The 20,412-nt window shown below is 36.3% G+C and overlaps 2 protein-coding genes across 2 annotated transcripts in view; one reads left to right on the top strand and one right to left on the bottom strand.

Annotated features, from left to right (window-relative positions):
* LOC127655666 (SH3 domain-binding protein 5-like) overlaps positions 1–20,412 on the top strand; it is a 263,875-nt gene that overhangs the window by 23,484 nt on the left and 219,979 nt on the right. Inside the window, exons 7-9 of the mRNA XM_052143583.1 lie at positions 344–563; positions 2,868–3,164; positions 4,774–7,607. Coding sequence (XP_051999543.1) covers positions 344–563; positions 2,868–3,164; positions 4,774–4,985 — 729 coding nt within the window. The 3' untranslated portion in view covers positions 4,986–7,607. The remainder of the gene's footprint in view (positions 1–343; positions 564–2,867; positions 3,165–4,773; positions 7,608–20,412) is intronic.
* Positions 1–20,412, bottom strand: part of LOC127655660 (calpain-7-like) — a 301,204-nt gene that overhangs the window by 276,258 nt on the left and 4,534 nt on the right. Inside the window, exons 6-21 of the mRNA XM_052143574.1 lie at positions 20,203–20,289; positions 19,927–20,053; positions 19,403–19,488; positions 17,835–17,928; positions 17,559–17,705; positions 17,346–17,452; positions 17,055–17,175; positions 13,187–13,331; positions 13,004–13,103; positions 12,748–12,883; positions 12,523–12,598; positions 12,254–12,399; positions 12,024–12,086; positions 11,741–11,871; positions 9,854–9,946; positions 7,777–9,657 (exon numbers count right to left, since the gene is read on the bottom strand). Of these exons, the coding sequence (XP_051999534.1) occupies positions 9,513–9,657; positions 9,854–9,946; positions 11,741–11,871; positions 12,024–12,086; positions 12,254–12,399; positions 12,523–12,598; positions 12,748–12,883; positions 13,004–13,103; positions 13,187–13,331; positions 17,055–17,175; positions 17,346–17,452; positions 17,559–17,705; positions 17,835–17,928; positions 19,403–19,488; positions 19,927–20,053; positions 20,203–20,289 (1,804 nt within the window). The 3' untranslated portion in view covers positions 7,777–9,512. The remainder of the gene's footprint in view (positions 1–7,776; positions 9,658–9,853; positions 9,947–11,740; positions 11,872–12,023; positions 12,087–12,253; positions 12,400–12,522; positions 12,599–12,747; positions 12,884–13,003; positions 13,104–13,186; positions 13,332–17,054; positions 17,176–17,345; positions 17,453–17,558; positions 17,706–17,834; positions 17,929–19,402; positions 19,489–19,926; positions 20,054–20,202; positions 20,290–20,412) is intronic.

Raw genomic sequence — 20,412 nt, 5'->3', positions numbered from 1 at the left:
TGCACTAAATCTTTATTTTTCTGGTTATTATTGGGATTTTGGTTGAACAATAAACTGCATCTGGGATTTTATTATTTTGGACTATTGTAGTTTTTACATCTGTGCCTGTTACAGTAAAGAAATTATCATTCTTTAAATAAATTTTAAAAACTATAGGCAGATTAAATGGTTATCTGCCTTTTCCACCACCTTAGTTATCGGTCGAACTCTAGTTGATTTGCATTTCCACTGTATTTTTCAATCCATGTCTTCAGTATATTTTTCTCCGCTTGCTTGGCCTTTTCTTGGTGTCCATTTTTAGACCTCAAGGTTTTTTATTTTGTTTCTGTCTGTTTCTTTTAAGCAACTGAAAAAGAATGTGGATGACCTTCAGACCAAGCTTACACAGGCTAAAGGGGCATATAAATCAGCTCTACAGAACCTGGAGATGATCTCTGATGAGATCCACGACCGCAGACGTTCCTTAGGTATAGGCCCGCGGGAGAGAGGCGTGGGTTCAGAGGGTGATGGCATCATTAGTGAAGACCTTTCGGGCTTCAAGATGGATTCTGATGGAATATCAAGTAAGTTCATGTTATCAGTGTCAGCCTCAGTCCATTGTTAGTACTGAAAAGTATAGATTAAAATTGTTCACTCAATGTATGTGTATGCTAAATAGCTGCTTAAAATATTGAGTTGTTAGCTTAGCAACGACTATTTTTGATCTTTTTTTGTGTAGTATCAAATTGCTTTGTTGAACTGAGTACAAGAGCACAGTGCCACATCTAGTAGATGTACTGCATTGTACTGAAGAGAGAATCACTTTGTCTTTTTCCTCTAAGCGTACCGCAGAGACACTGTGTGAAAGTCTGATTGATGTTTTTATAGATCTTTTCAGCAGAGTGAAGCACAGCAGTGCTGTGTACAGTGGTTAATACTGTCTGTCACCCCTTTGGCTCTTATCTTAAAATGGCACCTTAGTTATCTGTGCGCTGTTCTACTATAGCTTTTTTACCTGTTTTTGTTTTATCACACTTAAAGGGACAGTTCACCCAAAAATGAAAAATGTCTCATCATTTACTCGCCATCATTCCATCACAGATGTGTATGACTTTCTTTCGCTGAACAAAAACAAATGTTTATAAGAAGATCTCAGCTCTGTAGGTCCATACAATGTAAGTGAATGTGACTAGAACTTTGAAGGTCCAATAAACACATAAAGGCAGCATAAAAGTAATCTACACGACTCCATTGGTTATATATATATATATATATATATATATATATTTCTGAAGCAGTATGTCAGATGTGGGTGAGAAACAGATCAATATTTAAGTCCTTTTTAAGCCCAGCAAATCGCCAAAATCAAAAGAAGAATGTAAAAGTGAAAGTGGAGATTTAAAGTAAAAAGGCCTTAAATATTTATCTGTTTCTCACCCACACTTGTTATATCACTAATGAAGATATGGATTTAACCACTGGAGTAATATGGATTACTTTTATGCTGCCTTTATATGCTTTTTGGACCTTCAGCGTTCGGGCCATCATTCACTTGCATTGTATGGACCTACAGAACTGATTTTTCTAAAAATCTTTGTTTTTGTTCAGCATAGAATTTTTTTTTTGTGTGTGTGTTCTATCCCTTTAAAGGAATAGTTCACCCAAAAATGAAAATTCTATTATAATGTACTCACACTCATGTCAAGTATAACTTTCATTCCTCCATAAAAAATAAAAAAAGAAAGTATGAATTAAATAAAGTATGAATATACTGGTGCATCTTTTCAGTACAATGGCAGTTGATAGTGACAATCTTAAAACAGTGACACAAAAGTATCATAAATGAAGACTTGAAATATGAAGCAGAACTACTTTTATGGTACTTTTGGGTCCTTTTTAAGCTTTAAAGTTAGTCACTATCCACTGCCATTGTACTGTATAAAAACATCTTTAGTGTTTCGCATAAGACAATCATTCATGTTTGGAAAGATATGAGGGTAAGAAAATGGATGGAGGGTGTTTTTATGTTTTATGCTGCAGTGGTAATTGCCCCTGCAGATGGGTGGGCTAATGCGTGTGGTTTGTAAAGAGTGGATTGCGCAGTAAAGAGCAGAAACTGATAAAAGCTTCTTCTGTATCTGATAAGCCTTTATGAGCCAAGCGTAATTCAAAGGGCAGCCACAGGAATACTTTTAAATGCAACACAGTCTTGTTAGTGCTGAACATACAGAATAGGTCACATATTCTGTATATGCCCTTAATGGCATTGTTTTGATGGATAACCTGAATTTGTCATAATCATTATGATGTAAACAAGCTTTCTGTTCTGACCATTGTGATGGTAGTATGGCCACTGATTCACCAGAGTCATGTGAACATTGTAAACATGTTTCACTGTTCATGAAATATGTTTGGATTGGAATACAAGCAAACTGCTTACACATGACTTTTGTTTATCACGAGATGCCATTATCTGCATGTTTAATTCAGTGAGTTGCATTGCGAATGTATTTTTGCAGATTTGTGTAGTGACACTAGTGGTGGTGGCATAAGGCACTTTATTGTCATTGTATACAATACAATGAAATTTTGTGTGGCAACCCTCAGAAAGCAATAGTAGAGTTATTACAGTTAAAGAATAAAGATAAATAGATTAAGTAATAAAGCTAGAATAAGTACAAATATATTGGCAGATAAAAAAATATAATATATAACTTGCTCTCTGGACGTGGTGTTAAAATATTTATAAATAATGTTTAAGTAAAATGAAAAGACAAAAAAGTATATAAATTGTGGGATATATACAATATGTTTAACATGTGTATATTGCACATGAACTTGGTCTAAGCTTATTCTTAAGCTTTTATTTTTTATTTTTTGTCCTGCAGTGGCATCTGGCTCATATGAGGATGAAAGCTGCAGCACTGGTGCCATGTCTGAGGAAGACTCTGAGACCCAGTCCACCAGTAGCTTCAGTTCTGGACCAAACAGCCCTCTGGACATAGCTTGCCCCTTCTCTTCCTCATCATCCTCTTCCTCTGCCTCCCCTGCCCCTTGCTCTCGTCCCTGCAGTCTGGATCTGCCCAGCACCATCTCATTGACTGACTTCAGTCTGATGTCTCCCATCCTGGGCCCGCGTAGTGAATGCAGCGGGGCCTCCTCCCCAGAGTGTGATCAAGAGAGAGGTGAGAGATTCTTGGATGCATTTGTGTTGATTGATGAAACCCAAATAAGGCTGCACGTGCACGTGACAGATTGCATTCAGGCTCTTGCACTGGTTTCTGCTGTGAGAGGATGTAATTTTTTTTAGTTTCCTGCCTGCTTGCAACTGTGCCATCTGGGAGGGCTCATTATTCTATCTGATTGATAGCTGGGTGGCTTTGCCTGGGCAAAACAATTATTGTGTAATTCATTGTATTTAAAATTTGGCTCCATGTACATTTGATTACTAAATGAAGACATTTTTTAGTTTGTGTTTGTTTTGTTTTTTGTTTTTGTTTGATTTTCAGTTTGTGATTTGGCTTGTTTTGTGTTCTCAGATATGCCTAATACCTTCCAGCTTAAAGAAATAGTTCACCCAAAAATGAAAATTCCAATGTTGTTCCAAACCTTTGTTGTTGTTGCTGTTGTTTTAATTTTCATGGAATGTTTACTATTTCTATTGATATCATAATATCGATGACCATTGCCAACAGTGAATAACGACTTCAATTTTGGTAATTTCCTCACAAAACAACTATCATATAGCTTCAGAATACTTGGAATAAGGCACATAAGTAGTACAAGCTATCTTATGGTTTTCTTATTGTGCTTTTTGTTCTTTTTTGGGCATATCAGACATGGCCACTATAAATTGTTGTTCAATACAAAAGAGCTGTGTAAAGATTCTTAAAGTTATCCTTTTGTGTTTAATAGAAAAATAACAGCATACAGTTTTGGAACAACAAATGTAGTAAATGACCGAATTTTCATTTTTGAGTAAACTATTGCTTTAAATTGATAGTTTGATGTCACTGAAATGAAAATTCTCTCATTATTTATTATTATTAATTTTAACTTATTAATACCCGTGTGGCAATTAAAATAGGGCTACAGCAGTGCTTCACACTTCAACACAATAGCTAAACAAGAATACAGCATACCAGATCACTATTAAAGATAAATAAATACATACATAAAAATACAGTAATAATGATAAGAAACTTTGATATCACCCATTACATATTCAAATACCCACAGGCACAAAGGTACATTTATATCTATTTGTAAGGCACCTTACACCATGTAGACAAGGGTCAAAAGCTTGAACTGAGAGTGCAAGGGATGTTTTTACTCAACCTCATGCCATCCAAGATGTGTATGATGTTCTTTCTACAACAGAACAGAAATGAAGCTTTTTAGAAGAATATCTCAGATCTATAGGTCCTTACAATGCAAGTGAATGGTGGTGGTACACTTTGAAGCTCCACAAATCACATAAAGGCAGCATAAAAGTAATCCATACAACTCCAGTGGTTAAATATATATATTCAGAAGTGATATGATAGTTGTGGGTGAGAAACAGATCAATATTTAAGTCCTTTTTTGTTATGAATCTCCACTTTCACTTTCAGAATGTGACAAAGTGAAAGTTAAACTTTTCATAGTTTTTTTGTAAAATGGACTTAAATATTGATCTTTATTGCATAAACGATTTTTGGATGAACCTTCCCTTTAAAGCTTCTATCATTGTCCATCTAAAATGAAAAGATTCCTTTTTCTAATCGGATTTTTTGTACTTGTTTTCTCGTACAGGTAACCGGGCCGAAGGGGCAGAGTCTGAACTTGGCAACGTTCTCAAAAACAACAGCATCAGCAACACCAAAACAACCTTTGGCCTGGATAGCCGTTTCCATTTGCTATCTCTAAAATTCAGCCGGATGGACACCAGAAAAAATGTGGACCGAGGCCCTCTCGGTATGGCTCAACAGTCCTCCCCAACCACACTGTTGCTCGATGGGATGTGACGGAACTATCTGCTACACAAGATTGATGTATTTATCCACATGCCATGCATGCTAGCGAGAGGCCTTAGCAACCATCCATCCTCTCCTTCATCAGCATCATCCCAGCCCATTCCTCTGACTGTCTAGAATGATCTGCCAACTTTCGGATTGAAATGTCACTCGATCTGACAGGTGTTTGAAAAACACTGACATGATGTACTGCAGAGACAAATCTGCCGCTTGGAGTAGCCTGTAATTGATGTGCTGTCTCAAGTGTAACGTCTAAATAAAAGACAAAAAAGCACTCAAAATCGTGAGCTTCATGACCATCGTAACATTCGCATGCATTCCAGATATGATCTAGAGTGTGAAGAGACAATAAGTAGAATTGTTTGTGTGAATGGAGTATAGGGGTCACAAAGTTCTTGAAATCACTTGTTGTGGGAAAAAAAAGCACTTTTCACTGGAGGGCTTTATGAAATTCATAAAAATAACAGATTAGATATAATATAGATTTATGCCACTCGTTGTCTTTCATGTCTGTTGAAACGGTGTCATAGAATGGTAAATATACTTAACGGAGCCATTTGTGTGGCGGTATAATGTTACTGTGTAGCTAGGACACCTGTGCATGACTTTGCTTTAGCCTAGAGCTCAACAGACTCTCAAACATACCTATTACAGACAAAAAGAAGTGTCCATCTTCAAAAAGAATTCAATATCTTTTAAGGAACTTTAAAATTCAGCTTTTTTCTGCAACAAGTTATGAGGAAGTGAAGCCAAACACCTGCATTACAGGTCACGTCCTCACTGTTAACTGGAAATCTGCAGTCGTGGCGGGGTTTTCCAATCCACACCTGCTCTTTTCACCTTTCTTTGTTCCTCCGAATGCCAAATGTATGAGCCTTCCGAACACAGCTAGACAGTGTGCATGCCGCACTATTTTTCTATGTAAAGGACCATCATCAATTCTTTATAACATAAATAGACAAAGAGCAATAGATGCAGATTCACACTATCTGTGAGTTTAAAATAGAACATGGAGGATGGTTCAGAAAGGAGCATAATAAACTCTATGGATTAAGTTTTATGGGGAACCACAGATTTGGCTGGTCTTAGTGGTGGATTGGTGTACTGATGAGGTGGACACTTATTGAATGTTCCATCAAGTTTCTATGTACAGTAGTTGCTGCTGGATTTAGAGATGTACTTTAGGTCTAATCAGTACAGTAGGTAGACTGTAAGGTGTTTGTGTATGACCTTGTGTCTTTTTGTTTTTTTTTGCCTTCTCAAAATGTTTTTCACCTGATCATTCTGTTTGTGGTCTGTTGCTATTTTGAGAACCGAGGATAAGAAAAGAAACCATTTACCAGTATTTTTAAGTGATTTATTGCATTTAGTCTTTTGATGTTTATAGAGCTTGTGTAATTGTTTTCAGACTTAAATAAAATATGTACTGCATTACTGTCAATTGTAATAATTACTGTTAGCCGTGACTTCACCGCAGTTCGTAAAACAATTATGAAAATAATGCACATGCAATTAAAGTCTGGGTCAAGCATATCATTGTTTCCCCATAGACTTACATTGTAAGTACATTTCTGTACACACAATGTTTTTTAAATATTGTTTCTAAGATAAATATGTATTTAAAGGAAATTCCAGGTTCAATACGTTAAGCTCAATCAACAGCCTCTGTTTCTGGTGGGTTTAAAACCAAAATATGAAGCTTATAGTTTTATAAAAGCAATTGCTTTAATTATTCTGTTAAAACGTGCTTTATTTGAGATGTAAAGTTGTTTAAAGTTGTCTTTTTAGGGGTTACAGTGTAATGTTGTCATGGAAATGAAGAAAAATTGGATTTACACTGGTGGCCAAAGGTTTGGAATAATGTACAGATTTTGCTGTTTTAGAAGGAAATTTACATTAATTCACCAAAGTAGCATTCAACTGATCACAAAATAAAGTCAGGACATTACTGATTAAAAAAAAAAACCAGCACGATCACTATTTGAAAAATACATTTTTGATCAAATCTAGACAGGCCCCATTTTCAGCAGCCATCACTCCAAACACCTTATCCTTGAGTAATCATGCTAAATTGCTAATTTGGTACAACAGAATCACATGCCATTAAATCAAACACAGTTGAAAGCTGTTTGGTTCGTTAAATGAAGCTTAACATTGTCTTTGTGTTTTTGAGTTGCCACAGTATGCAATAGATTGGCATGTCTTAAGGTCAATATTAGATAAAAAATGGCAAAAAAAAAAACGCTTTCTCTAGAAACTCGTTAGTCAATCATTGTTTTGAGGAATGAATGCTATACAATGCTTGAAATTGCCAAAAAACTGAAGATTTCATACAAAGGTGTACACTACAGTCTTCAAAGACAAAGGACAACTGGCTCTAACTAGGACAGAAAGAGATGTTGAAGGCCAGATGTACAACTAAACAAGAGGATAAGTACATCTGAGTCTCTAGTTTGAGAAATAGATGCCTCACATGTCCTCAGCTGACAGCTTCATTGAATTCTACCCACTCAACACCAGTTTCATGTACAACAGTAAAGAGAAGACTCCGGGTGCAGGCCTTATGAGAAGAATTGCAAAGAAAAAGCCACTTTTGAAACAGAAAAAGAAAAGGTTAGAGTGAGCAAAGAAACTGGACATTGGACAACAGATAATTGGAAAAAGTGTGTTATGGATCTTAACTCCATTGAGCTTTTGTGGAATCAGCTAGACTATAAGGTGCGTGAGAAGTGCCCGACACATCTATGGCAAGTGCTACAGGAAGCGTGGGGTAAAATGTCACCTGAATATCTGGACAAACTGATAGCTAGAATGACAAGGATCTGCAAAACTGTCATTGCTGCACGTGGAGGATTTTTCATGAGAACACTATGAAGTAGTTTAAGAAGTTCTGAAATTATTTTTCAAATTGTAATAGTAATTTTTCCACATTATTAATATCCTCACTATACATTGTGATCAGTTGAATGCAACTTTAGTGAATAGAAGTACCAATTTCTTTCCATAAGAGCAAAATCTGCACATTATTACAAACATTTGGCCGCCAGTGTAACTTTACACAGAACAGGTTAGTAATCATGTTAACATGCTTCTAAGACTTGTATCTATACTTTTTAAACAGTCAGTATTTTAACATTTATGGATTGGCCCCATTCACTTCCATTGTAAGTGCATCACTGTACCCCAGATTTGTTTTTTTAGAAGGAGGGACGAGACGAAATTATTTTTTGTTGCAATCAACATTGTGCCACAAATGCTGTCGATTGAGCTTAACTTGTATTGAACCCAGAATACTCCTATAAGTTTTCAGATCACCCTTCACTTTTTATTACATGGTGATATGATGGAATGAAAAACAACATATGACAATGAGTCTCTTTGGATTAAGAAATTGAAATTTGAATTAAAAGAAACACTTTAAATCAGTTAAGATTAATAGTGACACATCAGTCATGATGTCACTTTACAATTCACAAGAGCTATATAGCTTGCCACATTATTGTCAAATCTTGTTTACTACCCATTTCTCATTATGCCATCAGTATTTTCAGAATAAAGTGCTATAACGTGTGAATTTTCAGTATAACTACTGCTTAGCCCTGTGACTCCAGAATAGGTCATTTGGGAGGGAAAATGGGACAACAAATGGCTTTAAAAGCTAATCTGTGAGAATGCCTGATAATACATACACATATATTTTAATCTCAGCAAATAAACACATTAGAGCAGATGAATGAAAACCAAAAAGCATGTGAAAAGGAAGAACTTCAAAGCATTTGCACAATCCCCAAATAGGAATATCCTCAACAGTCCATGTCCATGTACAATGTGTGAACATCCAGTTCATTGTTATCATCTGTAAACATACAGTACTGTAATGGTAAATAGTGACTGAAACAAACTGGGCTATTTGTTGAAATAGCTGAAAATAATTTGACCAACATGCTTATGGGTGCACCAGATGGATATGTGTAAAAGCACACTGAAGAGAGAAGCCCTCTGAACATCATTCTACCTAGACATCAATGACAGACCAGAGGAAGAGCCCTTAGTAAGGTGACACAGAGATCTTTGTACTATGCAGAACAATCATCATTAGCTACTCTAGCAAAACACATCATTTATATACAACAATGTAAAGTCCCTGTTGTATTTGCAGTCTCCTGAGTGAAATACAGTTGTTTCAGGTGTAGTGCACTTACACCATACTCTTTGATTGCAACTTTAGACCGCAGGTCTGGGAGAAATGTGTTTTTGGCTGATCGAACACACTTCCTTCAAGCATGGCACAACAACAGCACAGGAGTCAGAGCAGTCATTCGCTGTCTATCACACGCAAACATGACAAATATGGCACTATGTCAGGTACCATTTGTGGGTGGTGCGCATTTGTTTTGGAAAACAAACTTCCATGCCGTGAGAGATGAGTGCTGAAGTATCTTCAGTAAGGGCATCTTTTAATTGCAGAATGAACTGGTGGGCCGCTGATATACACCATTTTTCATCATGATTGTGTCCTTATTGCAGCTGAGATACCCGAAGTGGGGTGACACTGCTGATGTCCAGGAAGAACGGGCCTTCCTGTTTCGGCAGGAAGGTGGTGGGGATGACATTGTAAATGCCGGCTGGGAGGTGCTCCAACTCCATATAACAGAAACCACATCTGAGGGCAGAGAAAATATTGTTATATGACATCATACAATACCTTAATCTTTTGTATAGAGTATACATTGTAAAAAAGACTTTCATCTTTAAATAAAAGTCAATATGATATGCAGCTACAGCCATGTTATTAGTGTTGAGTTCTGCTTTAAGGTCAGCTTCTGTTATCTGGTTTTCTTTATCTTTATTTGCTTTACCGGAAATCTCCACTGCCTCTCTTTTGAGAGCCTGAGGATCCAGAATCCCCAGCTGTAGATACGGTCACCACCTCAAAGCCCACGCTGTACTGCCTGCAGGGACAAAGCCAAACTCATTCATATTCACAGACAACACACTGCATCAGACCTCCTCTCATCACAGAGAATGCAGTCCCACACTCTACGGCAGAAAGAGAGATACAGAAGGGATCTGAATGTGTGGAGGTGTTTCTTCAAAGATGGAGTGATTACACAGGATGGCCCTGTCCGTGTCATTCCAGGTGTGAAGGGGAATCCTATCCTATGCCTTGTCTAATCGTATGACACCAAACAATTAAATTAGCAAAAATAAATTTTTTGGGGTATTCTGTGGTCTTAACCAGCAAAATACTTCAACTAATGCCTTAAAAAGTACAAAATAAAAATAATAAAAAGAACTGCTTTACGAGTGATTATCGTCATCGTGCGACACACTGTGACGGTTTTTGTGAACCTTCACCACAGATGTCGCACCTGTTTTAAAAACGAGCTCCTCTTCCTTTTTATGACTTGTTTGGTAGTCATCACGTTCTGTAGAGATTTCTTTCTTCATTAGGGTTTTTACTGGGTCAAAAATGATTGAGTAGTGAGAGTGATCAGCTCAAATCATAATAATGTCCAATTGTCAAAGGGTATACATTTATTATCACATACTTTAGGCACAAAACCAGAAAGATTATATGTTAAAGCCAATTTAATATTCATACAAACTATAATACATATATTATACTATATCGTTGGCATTGAAGTACCATTTAAAAATGACTGTATTTACTTCACATGTGTTTACACTACAAGATTTTAAGCCCGATTTTCACTCGCCGACAGTTTTGTGGAGATCACCGGCGACAAAAGCCTGAAATCATAGGCAAATCGCAGCGTTGACCTACAGCCAATGAGAGAGCAAGAAACGGGGCACGGGAAGTTTCAGTGGGAGGAGTCCTGATGTTCCTGCAACAGAGCATCAACTAGCATGACTGCAATTTCAAGAAAGTTTCAATGGACCGAAGAAATGGAGGAAAAATTTGTGGAACATGGGCAGGAACACCAGTGCCTATTTGATGTTTCCTTTGAACTGTACCACAACCGGGTGGAGAAAGAGAAGAGCTGGAGAGAAATTGCCAATTCTCTTATACAGTCAGGTAAGCAAATAGGTAGATTATTCAGTAGGAGGTACTTTTCATATTGTAACCAATAAAATATATGATTAAAAACATACACATCATATTCTGAAATGCATAACATATGATCATGCATTTGTTTTCGTATCTCGTATCACTTCTCGCGTGTACTCTGTTGTGAAATGTAATTTGGAATCCAGGCAGAGTCGTCAGTGATTCTTCAATAGTTAAATGTTTTGTAAAGTGTTCACCCCTGTCGCTGATTCATCTTGTAATTTGAAAACGCCACAACTTCCATGACAAGCTAGACAGTTGAGTAATATGAACGGTACCACGATCCGACGTCTTTGAAAGTCGTGTAGTGTGTAGGAGGCACTGGAGGGGTTAATTTCCCTTGACACTGGCTGACTTTGTTAACATTGTATGCTGCATACAAGAATCCAACTGAAACAATACAATATGTAATTTATATACCAAGAAAATTTAAATGTTATATTACACACATGTGCTTAACTAGATGGTGAATTGCATTTGCTGCTATAAGGCTATGTTTTGGGGTAGGGAGACTTGCAAGACTCCAAATAAACAGTATATTAATGTTGCATATAAAAACCCTGGTGTGACTTTTTGCAGAACAAGGAGCAACCTTTTGAAATGTTAAATAGTGATGGAACATTAGTGAAATGTGCCCTCTGGTGGTGTGGAGTAAATAACTAGCTAGTCTGACCTGGAGCCACGAAGTTCAATGAGCAGAGGACCTGATTTCTCCAAGTTAAACTGATAAATCGGGTTGTTCTTGTAGGTATCTCTATAATTTCCACAACCCCCGGCACTGGCCCCTTTCCACTGGCCATTTATCTACACATAGGAATACATAAAAGAGCGAGATGTTGCTCTCTCTAGAAATATTTGCCAAATACAATGTAATAACCACCAATAACAATGCAATAACCATATATAACAATGTAATAACCACATATAACAATGTAAGAGTACCAATGTGGACTCACTCTTTTGGTGTGGGTGAAGGGTGTTGGGATTTTGGAGAAATTAAACTTGCACACTGAATAGACCTTGAAAGGGTATATTCATAGGACAACAATTAATAATAAGATTAAATGATTATTCATACACAAGTATTTATAGCATCATTATGAAGATAAAAATCTAAAATATAACAGGATGACACATAAACACAGGCCCTCATTTGTTACGACACAAACACTGATTGTAATCTTACCCTTAGTGTGTAGTTGATGGTGTTTTGTTTTTCATACTGAGAGACCACCAGTGTAAAAGTGTGAGTTCCAGGACTGGTCAGTTTGATTTTGGTCAGGTAGTGAGGGCTGTTGATTCTGATGCCATCAATGAAGGGAGGCGGTTCAGCTACAAACAAACAAAAAGCAAACACATGTAAATACTGAAATACAATGAAGTCAAAAACAGTTCATGTAATATTTTTGACAACTATAATGCCTCAATGACACACCAGCATTTGTGGTTATTTACCTGGATAATACACTTTCTTTCCATCTGTCTTGTAAACGACTAAAGTTATATACTCCCGGTTTTGAGCAAAGTCATCCTTGAGAGTGAATGAGAAAACAAATTCATTATTCAACTAAATTTTCATAGTTATTTATCTACAGTGGTCTTTAAAATCTCTTTGAGCAAGTCCCTCCATCTGATTGTAGTGCACTGTAAAAACTGCCCAACACTTTTTTGCTGCCATACCTTGTCAGTGATATGTCTTGTGAGAAGCACCCATACAGCCGTGCCCCCTTGAGGACAATTCACCTCCAGTTTGTACTGAGGGTTATTGGCCAAGCTGTAGACATCCTTTGCTGGTCCTTGTTTTCCATCCCAGCTACTGCAATAGCAAACCATAACACATGTATAATTTCTTATTATCTGATGAGAAGATCATCAGACATATTAGAGAAAAAAAAAAAGATACTACATACGATATGATGAATTAACTGAGACGGACCTGTGTATACATGAGGATTCTTTGAACAGAGCTGGATTCCAGCTCATGTAGATGACATCATAATACTGGCACAGGTCTTCCCAGATGATCCAAAATACCCCTTTAAGAAAAACAGGTGAATAAACACTTTTCTTCTTGTATGCCAATTTGTATTGTGTTATTTGGAATTTAGCATTTGCTTACCATTATCAAACTTCTGCGCTGTCTTAGGGTCAAAATTGAGGTATTTGAGAAGATCTGGTGTCCAGTTCTTTTCGTCACGTTCACTATAGCGACCTTTCCATCTTAGATGACTCCACGGGTTCTTCAGCTGGAGGAAGCGTTTACCCTGAGAGAACAAGGAGTTGAAAAGCTTATGAAGTATGGGGAAGCTTAGAATTTGGACTTCAAAATGCATATAGCTAATCCAACCAATTCTTACATAATGCTTTTTAATCTTCTGACAAATTAGAACTGTTTTGTTATCACAACAAATATATTCATAGTTGGTTTAAACATAAAAAAAAGATGAGATCGCCATGTGTTACACAGTTGTACCAAAACATATTGGTAAATATGCATAAAGGCTGTGAAAGATAATCTGCATTGTTTATCCTTTTGATCTTTTATTAAAAAACTTAACAAAAATCTAACCTTTATTTGAAGTAAAACAATTAAAAGAAGGGAAATATCTCAATAAATAACACATTTTCTCCAAAACATGTTGGCCACAATTATTGGCACCCCTAGAAATTCTTCATATTTAAATATATATATATATATATTTTTTTTTAGTGGACCTGGGTGATTAGGAACATTAAATTGTTCAGCCTTGACTTCTTGTTTCACAGGAGTATAAATATGAGGTAACACACAAGCCAAATTCCCTTAATCATCAATCCCAGTGGGTTAGATTAAAGAATATACATAGTTCAGATGTGCGGCAAAAGGCTGTTGAGCTTCACAAAATGGGAAGCTGCTGTAAGAAAATAGCCAAAGCATTGAAAATGCCCATTTCCACCATCATAATTAACAAGTTCCAATCAACTGGAGATCTTAAGAATCTGCCTGGAAAAGTACATGTGTCTATATTGTCTCCACGCACAGTAAGGAGGATGGTTCAAGTGGCCAAACTATCTCCAAGTATCACAGATGGAGAATTGCAGAAATTAGTTGGGTCTTGGGGTCAGAAAATCTAAAAGAATATATATCAGACATCACCTACATCACCACAAGATGTTTGCGAGGATTTCGAGAAAAAAATATATGGATGAATGGTCTCAGATCTCTTGCCAGGTGTTCTCCAACCTCATTAGGCATTATAAGAGAAGACTCAGAGCTGTTATCTTGGCAAAGGGAGGTTGCAAAAAGTATTAAATAAAAGGGTGCCAATAATTATGGCCAATGTGTTTTGGAGAAAAATATTTGTTTAATAATGATAATGATTTTTTCCCCCCTGTTTCAATTGTTTTACTTCAATTAAAGGTTAGATTTTTGTGAATTTCTTAAATGAAAGATCAAAAGGACAAACAATGCAGATTTTTTTCACTGCCTTCTTTGCTCATATTTACCATGGAGGCCACAACTGTACATCACTGGAAAGGCCTCAATTAGTAAAATACATTGAGCAAATTTGTTTCACTCAGAGGCCAAACTGCAGAGAGTATTGTATGAAATTCCCACTGAAACATAAATCTAACAAACAAGACTGTGATTCTGTCACTTTTTTTCTTTATTCCTGAAACATACATATAATATAGACAGTGACATATTGTAATTTACAGAAGACTATCCTGATTTTTTTTTACATTTAATCAATTAATTGCAGGCACACAACAGGTGTAACAAAGTTAAATATAGCCAATAACATGTAAAGTAAATGGTAAAAAAAAAAATTGTGTGTGCCCTCAGATACCATATGTGAACAAAGCCAAGGAATTTTAGTCCAATTAGATTAAGTAAAAAAACATTTTTTATAAAAAAAAAAAAAAATGACCAGAACACAACATAAGTGTTAAAGGCCTGTTCACATCCAACAAGTTTTTTTCAGTACGATTGTTTGTTCCAAATTAGCTTTTGAATGGAAAACCATGGATTCAGATGCTGCTATTTACATAGAGCCCGACAAATCATCCTCCGACAATCTGAAGGTTTTTTAATAACAGAGTGTTCTGATTTTTTTCTTCTTCGGACTGCGATGAAAACTGACTGAGCACTGAGATAAGTTATTTTTGTCAGTCGCTGCTGCTGCTCAATCCAAAAAAAAGTGTTGGTGGTGCTAATCAACTGGCATTAACCCATTTAGAGCTAATACAACTTAAACACATTTTGGGAAGGGCTGAACCTTTATAATGTGTCTGCCCGGAGTCTTTACAATGATGCACAAACCACAAACACACACAGTACAGAGCCCCTTTAACAAGAGCCTACAAGCTCTTTTGGCAAACGAAAAAAAAAAGATGGAGTCGCGGAGGTTGTTATCTAGATAAATAAAAAAATCTCTGCGCATGCACGCACACACACACACACACGCACGCACACAACATATGTTGGTGCAGCTGTCATTATGAAGACTCTCCATAGACATAATGATTTTACTAAACCCCTAAACCTCACAAAAAACATACTGCATTTTTACATATTAAATAAAACATTGTTTAGTATGCCTTTTAAATTATTTGAATCACGGGGACACTAGAAATGTCCTCATAAACCACATTTATAACATAATACCCTTGTAATTACCAGATTGTAACCTAAAAAAGTCCTCGTAAACCATAAACCTGCCCACACACACACACACAGCTAAGTGATAAAATAATGGGAATTGTGATAAAAATAATGTATGTTTCAGCTGATGTAAGGCACATCTTAATTACCACAGATGCACGCCAAGTCTTAACTATCACGAAAATGTATTTTTATCTGCAAGCGCTCTTCACATGGAGTTCAAAGCGCCGCTGGCGTCAACGCCCTAACACAAATCATGAATGCGGCTTCAAGATTGCTGTATGAAAGCAAATAGCTACAGTCTTCTGGCAGATTAATATTGTGGAGGATGAGTTTAAAAGATTTAATGCCCACTGCAATGAATATAACCTACGTGGGGACTAGTTCTTTCAATTAATCAAACTTCCACTTAGACTTTGGGAAATGTGTTATGTTTAGTGAAATTCTATCTTTGTACTGTGGAAGGCTTTGTTTGGAAAATGTTAATAAAGCATTATATTGTTACATTTTGTTTTGTTTTCTTGCCTAAGATGGAAATAAATGCATTTTGACGGAAAAATAATATAGAAGTACTTTCAAAATCTACGATTAATCACGATTAACCACAAAAAATTATGTGATTAATCATGATTAAAACAATTAATTGACTGACTGCACAATGTTTTATATATGCATAATATTTTATACTATACTGTTACTCTCAATGTGTATTATTCCACAAGTCTTATATCACTGTACTTTTTACTATGTTATCCAGAAATGATAAAAAGAGAAGTTGGGTTCTGGACTCTGTTTGGAAGATACTCATAGATAAATATATGTGCAAATATAAATAGGACATATATTTATGCAACAGTGCTCTTTCTTCTTCAAACTCATGTTAATAAACACATATTATATCTCCTCAAAATGCAAAAACCATGGAAATAACATTATTAAACAGTTATGCCGAATTAGGTAAATAAATGCTTTAACAGTGTTCATTATATTAATCTCTAACAACTGAAGTTGCTGGGAGGAGACTGGTATAAATGTTTGTAGAACAGCAAACATCGCTGCCAACTGTACAAGAGTGAAATAGTTTTTCATTTCATGTTTTAACGGACTCTGTGTGAATAGACCTTCCATCAGAGGTTCGTCTCGCAAAATCGTCACGGATTTGGTGTGAACAGGCCTTGACACTGTTGCTTAATTGCCATTGTGGCTTTAGATCAAACACAAGAAACTGGCCCATTTTAAAGGTAGACTTTACAGAAGTGTATGACTATGAGTTCCCATCAGCAGGCAGTACATGTGCAAGCTTCAGTTATTTTGAAATACGTAAGGGGGTCGTGAATGTTACCTTGTATTCCCTGATGTCTAAGACAGCATATGCATGTGTGGGCACCAAGCCCCACCTTTCCCCCTCATCCTCAGTCATGACCCCTGTTGCTGTGGTGACGAGAACATCTCCTCGGTGAAACCTGTGACAATGCATTACAAACATACATACATACTATTATTGACCAAAATTATGGCAGGCATATTGTCAATGGCCACATAAACATGGCAGGAGGATCTAAAGCTTCATTTGACCATACAGTGGTCAGAAATCTTTACGAGAGAGCTGTGTGCACGTTGAATGTGTGCTTACCTCTGGAAAAGCATGCGGAAAGAGTCATCTTTGTTAAAAGACTGATTGTCTGAGTGCATAGCGATACGTTCTGGGATCCAGCCAGTGAGGGCGTGCAAGTCAATATTCTGCAATTGAAAAACAAATGGTGGTCGATGAACACTATGACTCTATAAATGAATAGTATTACGCATAATAAAGCACCGTGCACAACTGGCTTAAGGTGCCACTTACAGAGTTGGAGCCAGGGAAGTCATATCCTCCCATGACCTTCATGTAAGCCTTCTCAATAAGTGATACCCAAAGTTCATTGCGATTACTGGAGTAGGAGCAAAGCAGTTCGCCACTCCGATCCACCGGGAGGAAATCATCGATGATTACCTGACAGAAACAAACACACCTAAACTATAACAATACAGTCTGGAAAACCTGTTGCTCTGCAAACTATGATAAAGGCAAGAGATGAAAGGCTGGTTATTTGAGAAGGCGGAGCTTAGAGAGGTTGTTTACCTTCCTTGGAACACCGTTAATGTGTAGCTTGACCATGTACTTCCCACAGGGGTTATATTCTGGCTCTCCTTTCCTGTTTTGTGGGTAGATGATACTACAAACAAACACATACACATGTTTGTTATTAAATAATGTAGGGATCTCCCATTGACTTCTATTATTCTTATTACAATTTTTACTGATATTATTATAGCTAATTAGTGGTGCTTTCAAATCATGAAAAAACATTTTCATGTAAGTATTACATTTTGGTGCAAAACCCATCCCGCACCGTTGGTGGTATGGTGGTATAGTAATTAGAAAAATATTTAATTGCCAGTTGTCTAATTTATATTGCCATATATTATTTTTAATAATTTTTGTTTTCCATGTTTACACCTTATAAATGTAGAAGTTTATTAACAATAGAGCTGGGTATTGATACAGATTTCCCGATTTTGATTCACAAGCTCTCGATTCGATTCAATATTGATTCATATGGGTATATATCAGTTAAAATTTCCCTTTTGCTTACATTTGAATTAAATTCTATTCCAGCTAATGTTGTTAATTATACAGGGGACCTTCTAACTAGGTACATTATGAAAATCTAAATTTTACTTATTTTATATATATATATATATATATATATATATATATATATATATATATATATTATATATATATATATATAATTTTGATCACATTTTGGATTTTTAAAAATTAACAAATCCATGTATTCAATCAAGTAATAAGATACTTTATTTTATATATAATTTTTTTGTTACATGTTTGTATTTTAATTGCATACTTTGTACAATGTATAAGTATTTCTATTGATTTGTTGAACACTGGCTAAAAGCAGTACTGTCTCTTTAACAAAACCAGCATTTCTGTAAAAAGCGTCTGAAAATGAGCACCTGTTAATGAGTGACGACTTGAATGGCTTAGCCATGCACAATTACAATTGAATGTTTATTTTTGTTGTTTTTGATCAACAACTGACTGTAGAGAACAGAAAGCGTATTAAAAAGACATTATTCAATCACAAATGGGTCGCATGGATCTGGTCTTTGAATACGCATGACACAGAACAACTTTTACTCTCAACATGCAGTGAAAGGATCTTGCTGTTGGACACTTCACGACTAAACTACACAATTACTGGCGAGTGAAATCTAAAAATGTCCCAGTCAGTTAACAAATATATACATTTAAGTCACATATAGCATGAAATTTGGTTGCAAATGCAGTGATTTTATCTCATTGTAGTGGAGGGTTGTGCATAGAGTAAAAGATCGATCTTGGGATTTAAGAATCAATATCGAGATTGCTCAAATGAAGACTGCGATGCATCGGAAAATCTATATTTTTACTCACCCCTAATAAACAATACAGCAGCTTTAACTCATCTGCAATACACTGCTTCAGGAATTTATTAAATTTTTGCCCTTCGACACATGATGTGAGATATTAAACAATCATAATCTGATTCATTGATCAGGAACCCAGCAGGTGGCTAGATAATCCAAGGGTTAGTTTAAAACATGATTCAAACTAGTAGAGTAAACCTGGCACACCCGCTGTACCTTGTGATTAACTTTTTGTTGTAGCGTCTTTCATAAGCAGCACTGATGGCCAATGAGGCAACAAAGGAACAGTCTGACACAACCGTCTGCAAACATGAACAAACAGAAGAAAATGTATTTACATAAGCTATGAGTAACATAGAGCTTTCTGTTTGGCAAAACAGCACTCAAAATTGCTCTAAACAATAGGCAATACTTTCACTGGAAAGACTTTATATAGATATATTTATGTTAAATACTTTCTTTCATTCCAGCTTTTGGTCTGTCTCGCTTTCGAAACATGTTTTTTTACTTACAGTTTATTTAAGTATCCCAATTAACCCAACACCAATATTGGCTGAGACATTGCCATGTGTTTGGGGAGGGACTATCCGTTTCCAAACAATGGGAGATGGTTTGAAAACAATAATTATGCAATTCTATTTGGTGACACCATTGACACAGATTTTACACACTTTAGCTTTAACTAATTCCCAAAAGTTTCGGAGAGATACATTAGACTATAGAGATACTTAAAATTTGACCTGCTTGATGCTGAAGCTGGACACAGTGAAGATCATGGTGGGGTTATTGCAGATGTCATCAGGCCGAACCCAGCGTGAGAATATGGCTTTCTGCTTTGGCGACAGAGCCAGTTTTCCACATTTGTCCCTTTGTATATACATAACCATGTCAAACAAAGAGTGTTTTGGGACTACTGCTATCAAATAATTCAAAGCAAAATATAACAGTTGAAGCTTACAATCAAGAGCTGCATATGTTTAAATAGAACTAAAAAATACAATAAAAACAAAACTCACGAGAACGGAACCGGGAAAGCGAAACGTTCCCTCAGGTCTACACTCATGAATGGAACATATTCAATTCCATTTATCTTGGAGGTTTTCCTTTTAAACACAAAAAGGTTAGAATTGATTAACCGGGGGGTGGGGGATTAGCGGAGAGCCGGAGGCATCAGTTCGAGATAGAGAGAGATGCATGTGTGTCAGTGTCTGTTTATTTGTGTTTTA

Source organism: Xyrauchen texanus, chromosome 15 (genome assembly GCF_025860055.1).
Source record: "Xyrauchen texanus isolate HMW12.3.18 chromosome 15, RBS_HiC_50CHRs, whole genome shotgun sequence".
NCBI lineage: Eukaryota > Metazoa > Chordata > Actinopteri > Cypriniformes > Catostomidae > Xyrauchen > Xyrauchen texanus.
The sequence above is the reverse complement of the archived record's forward strand: the minus strand, read 5'-3'. Positions and strand labels throughout refer to the sequence as shown.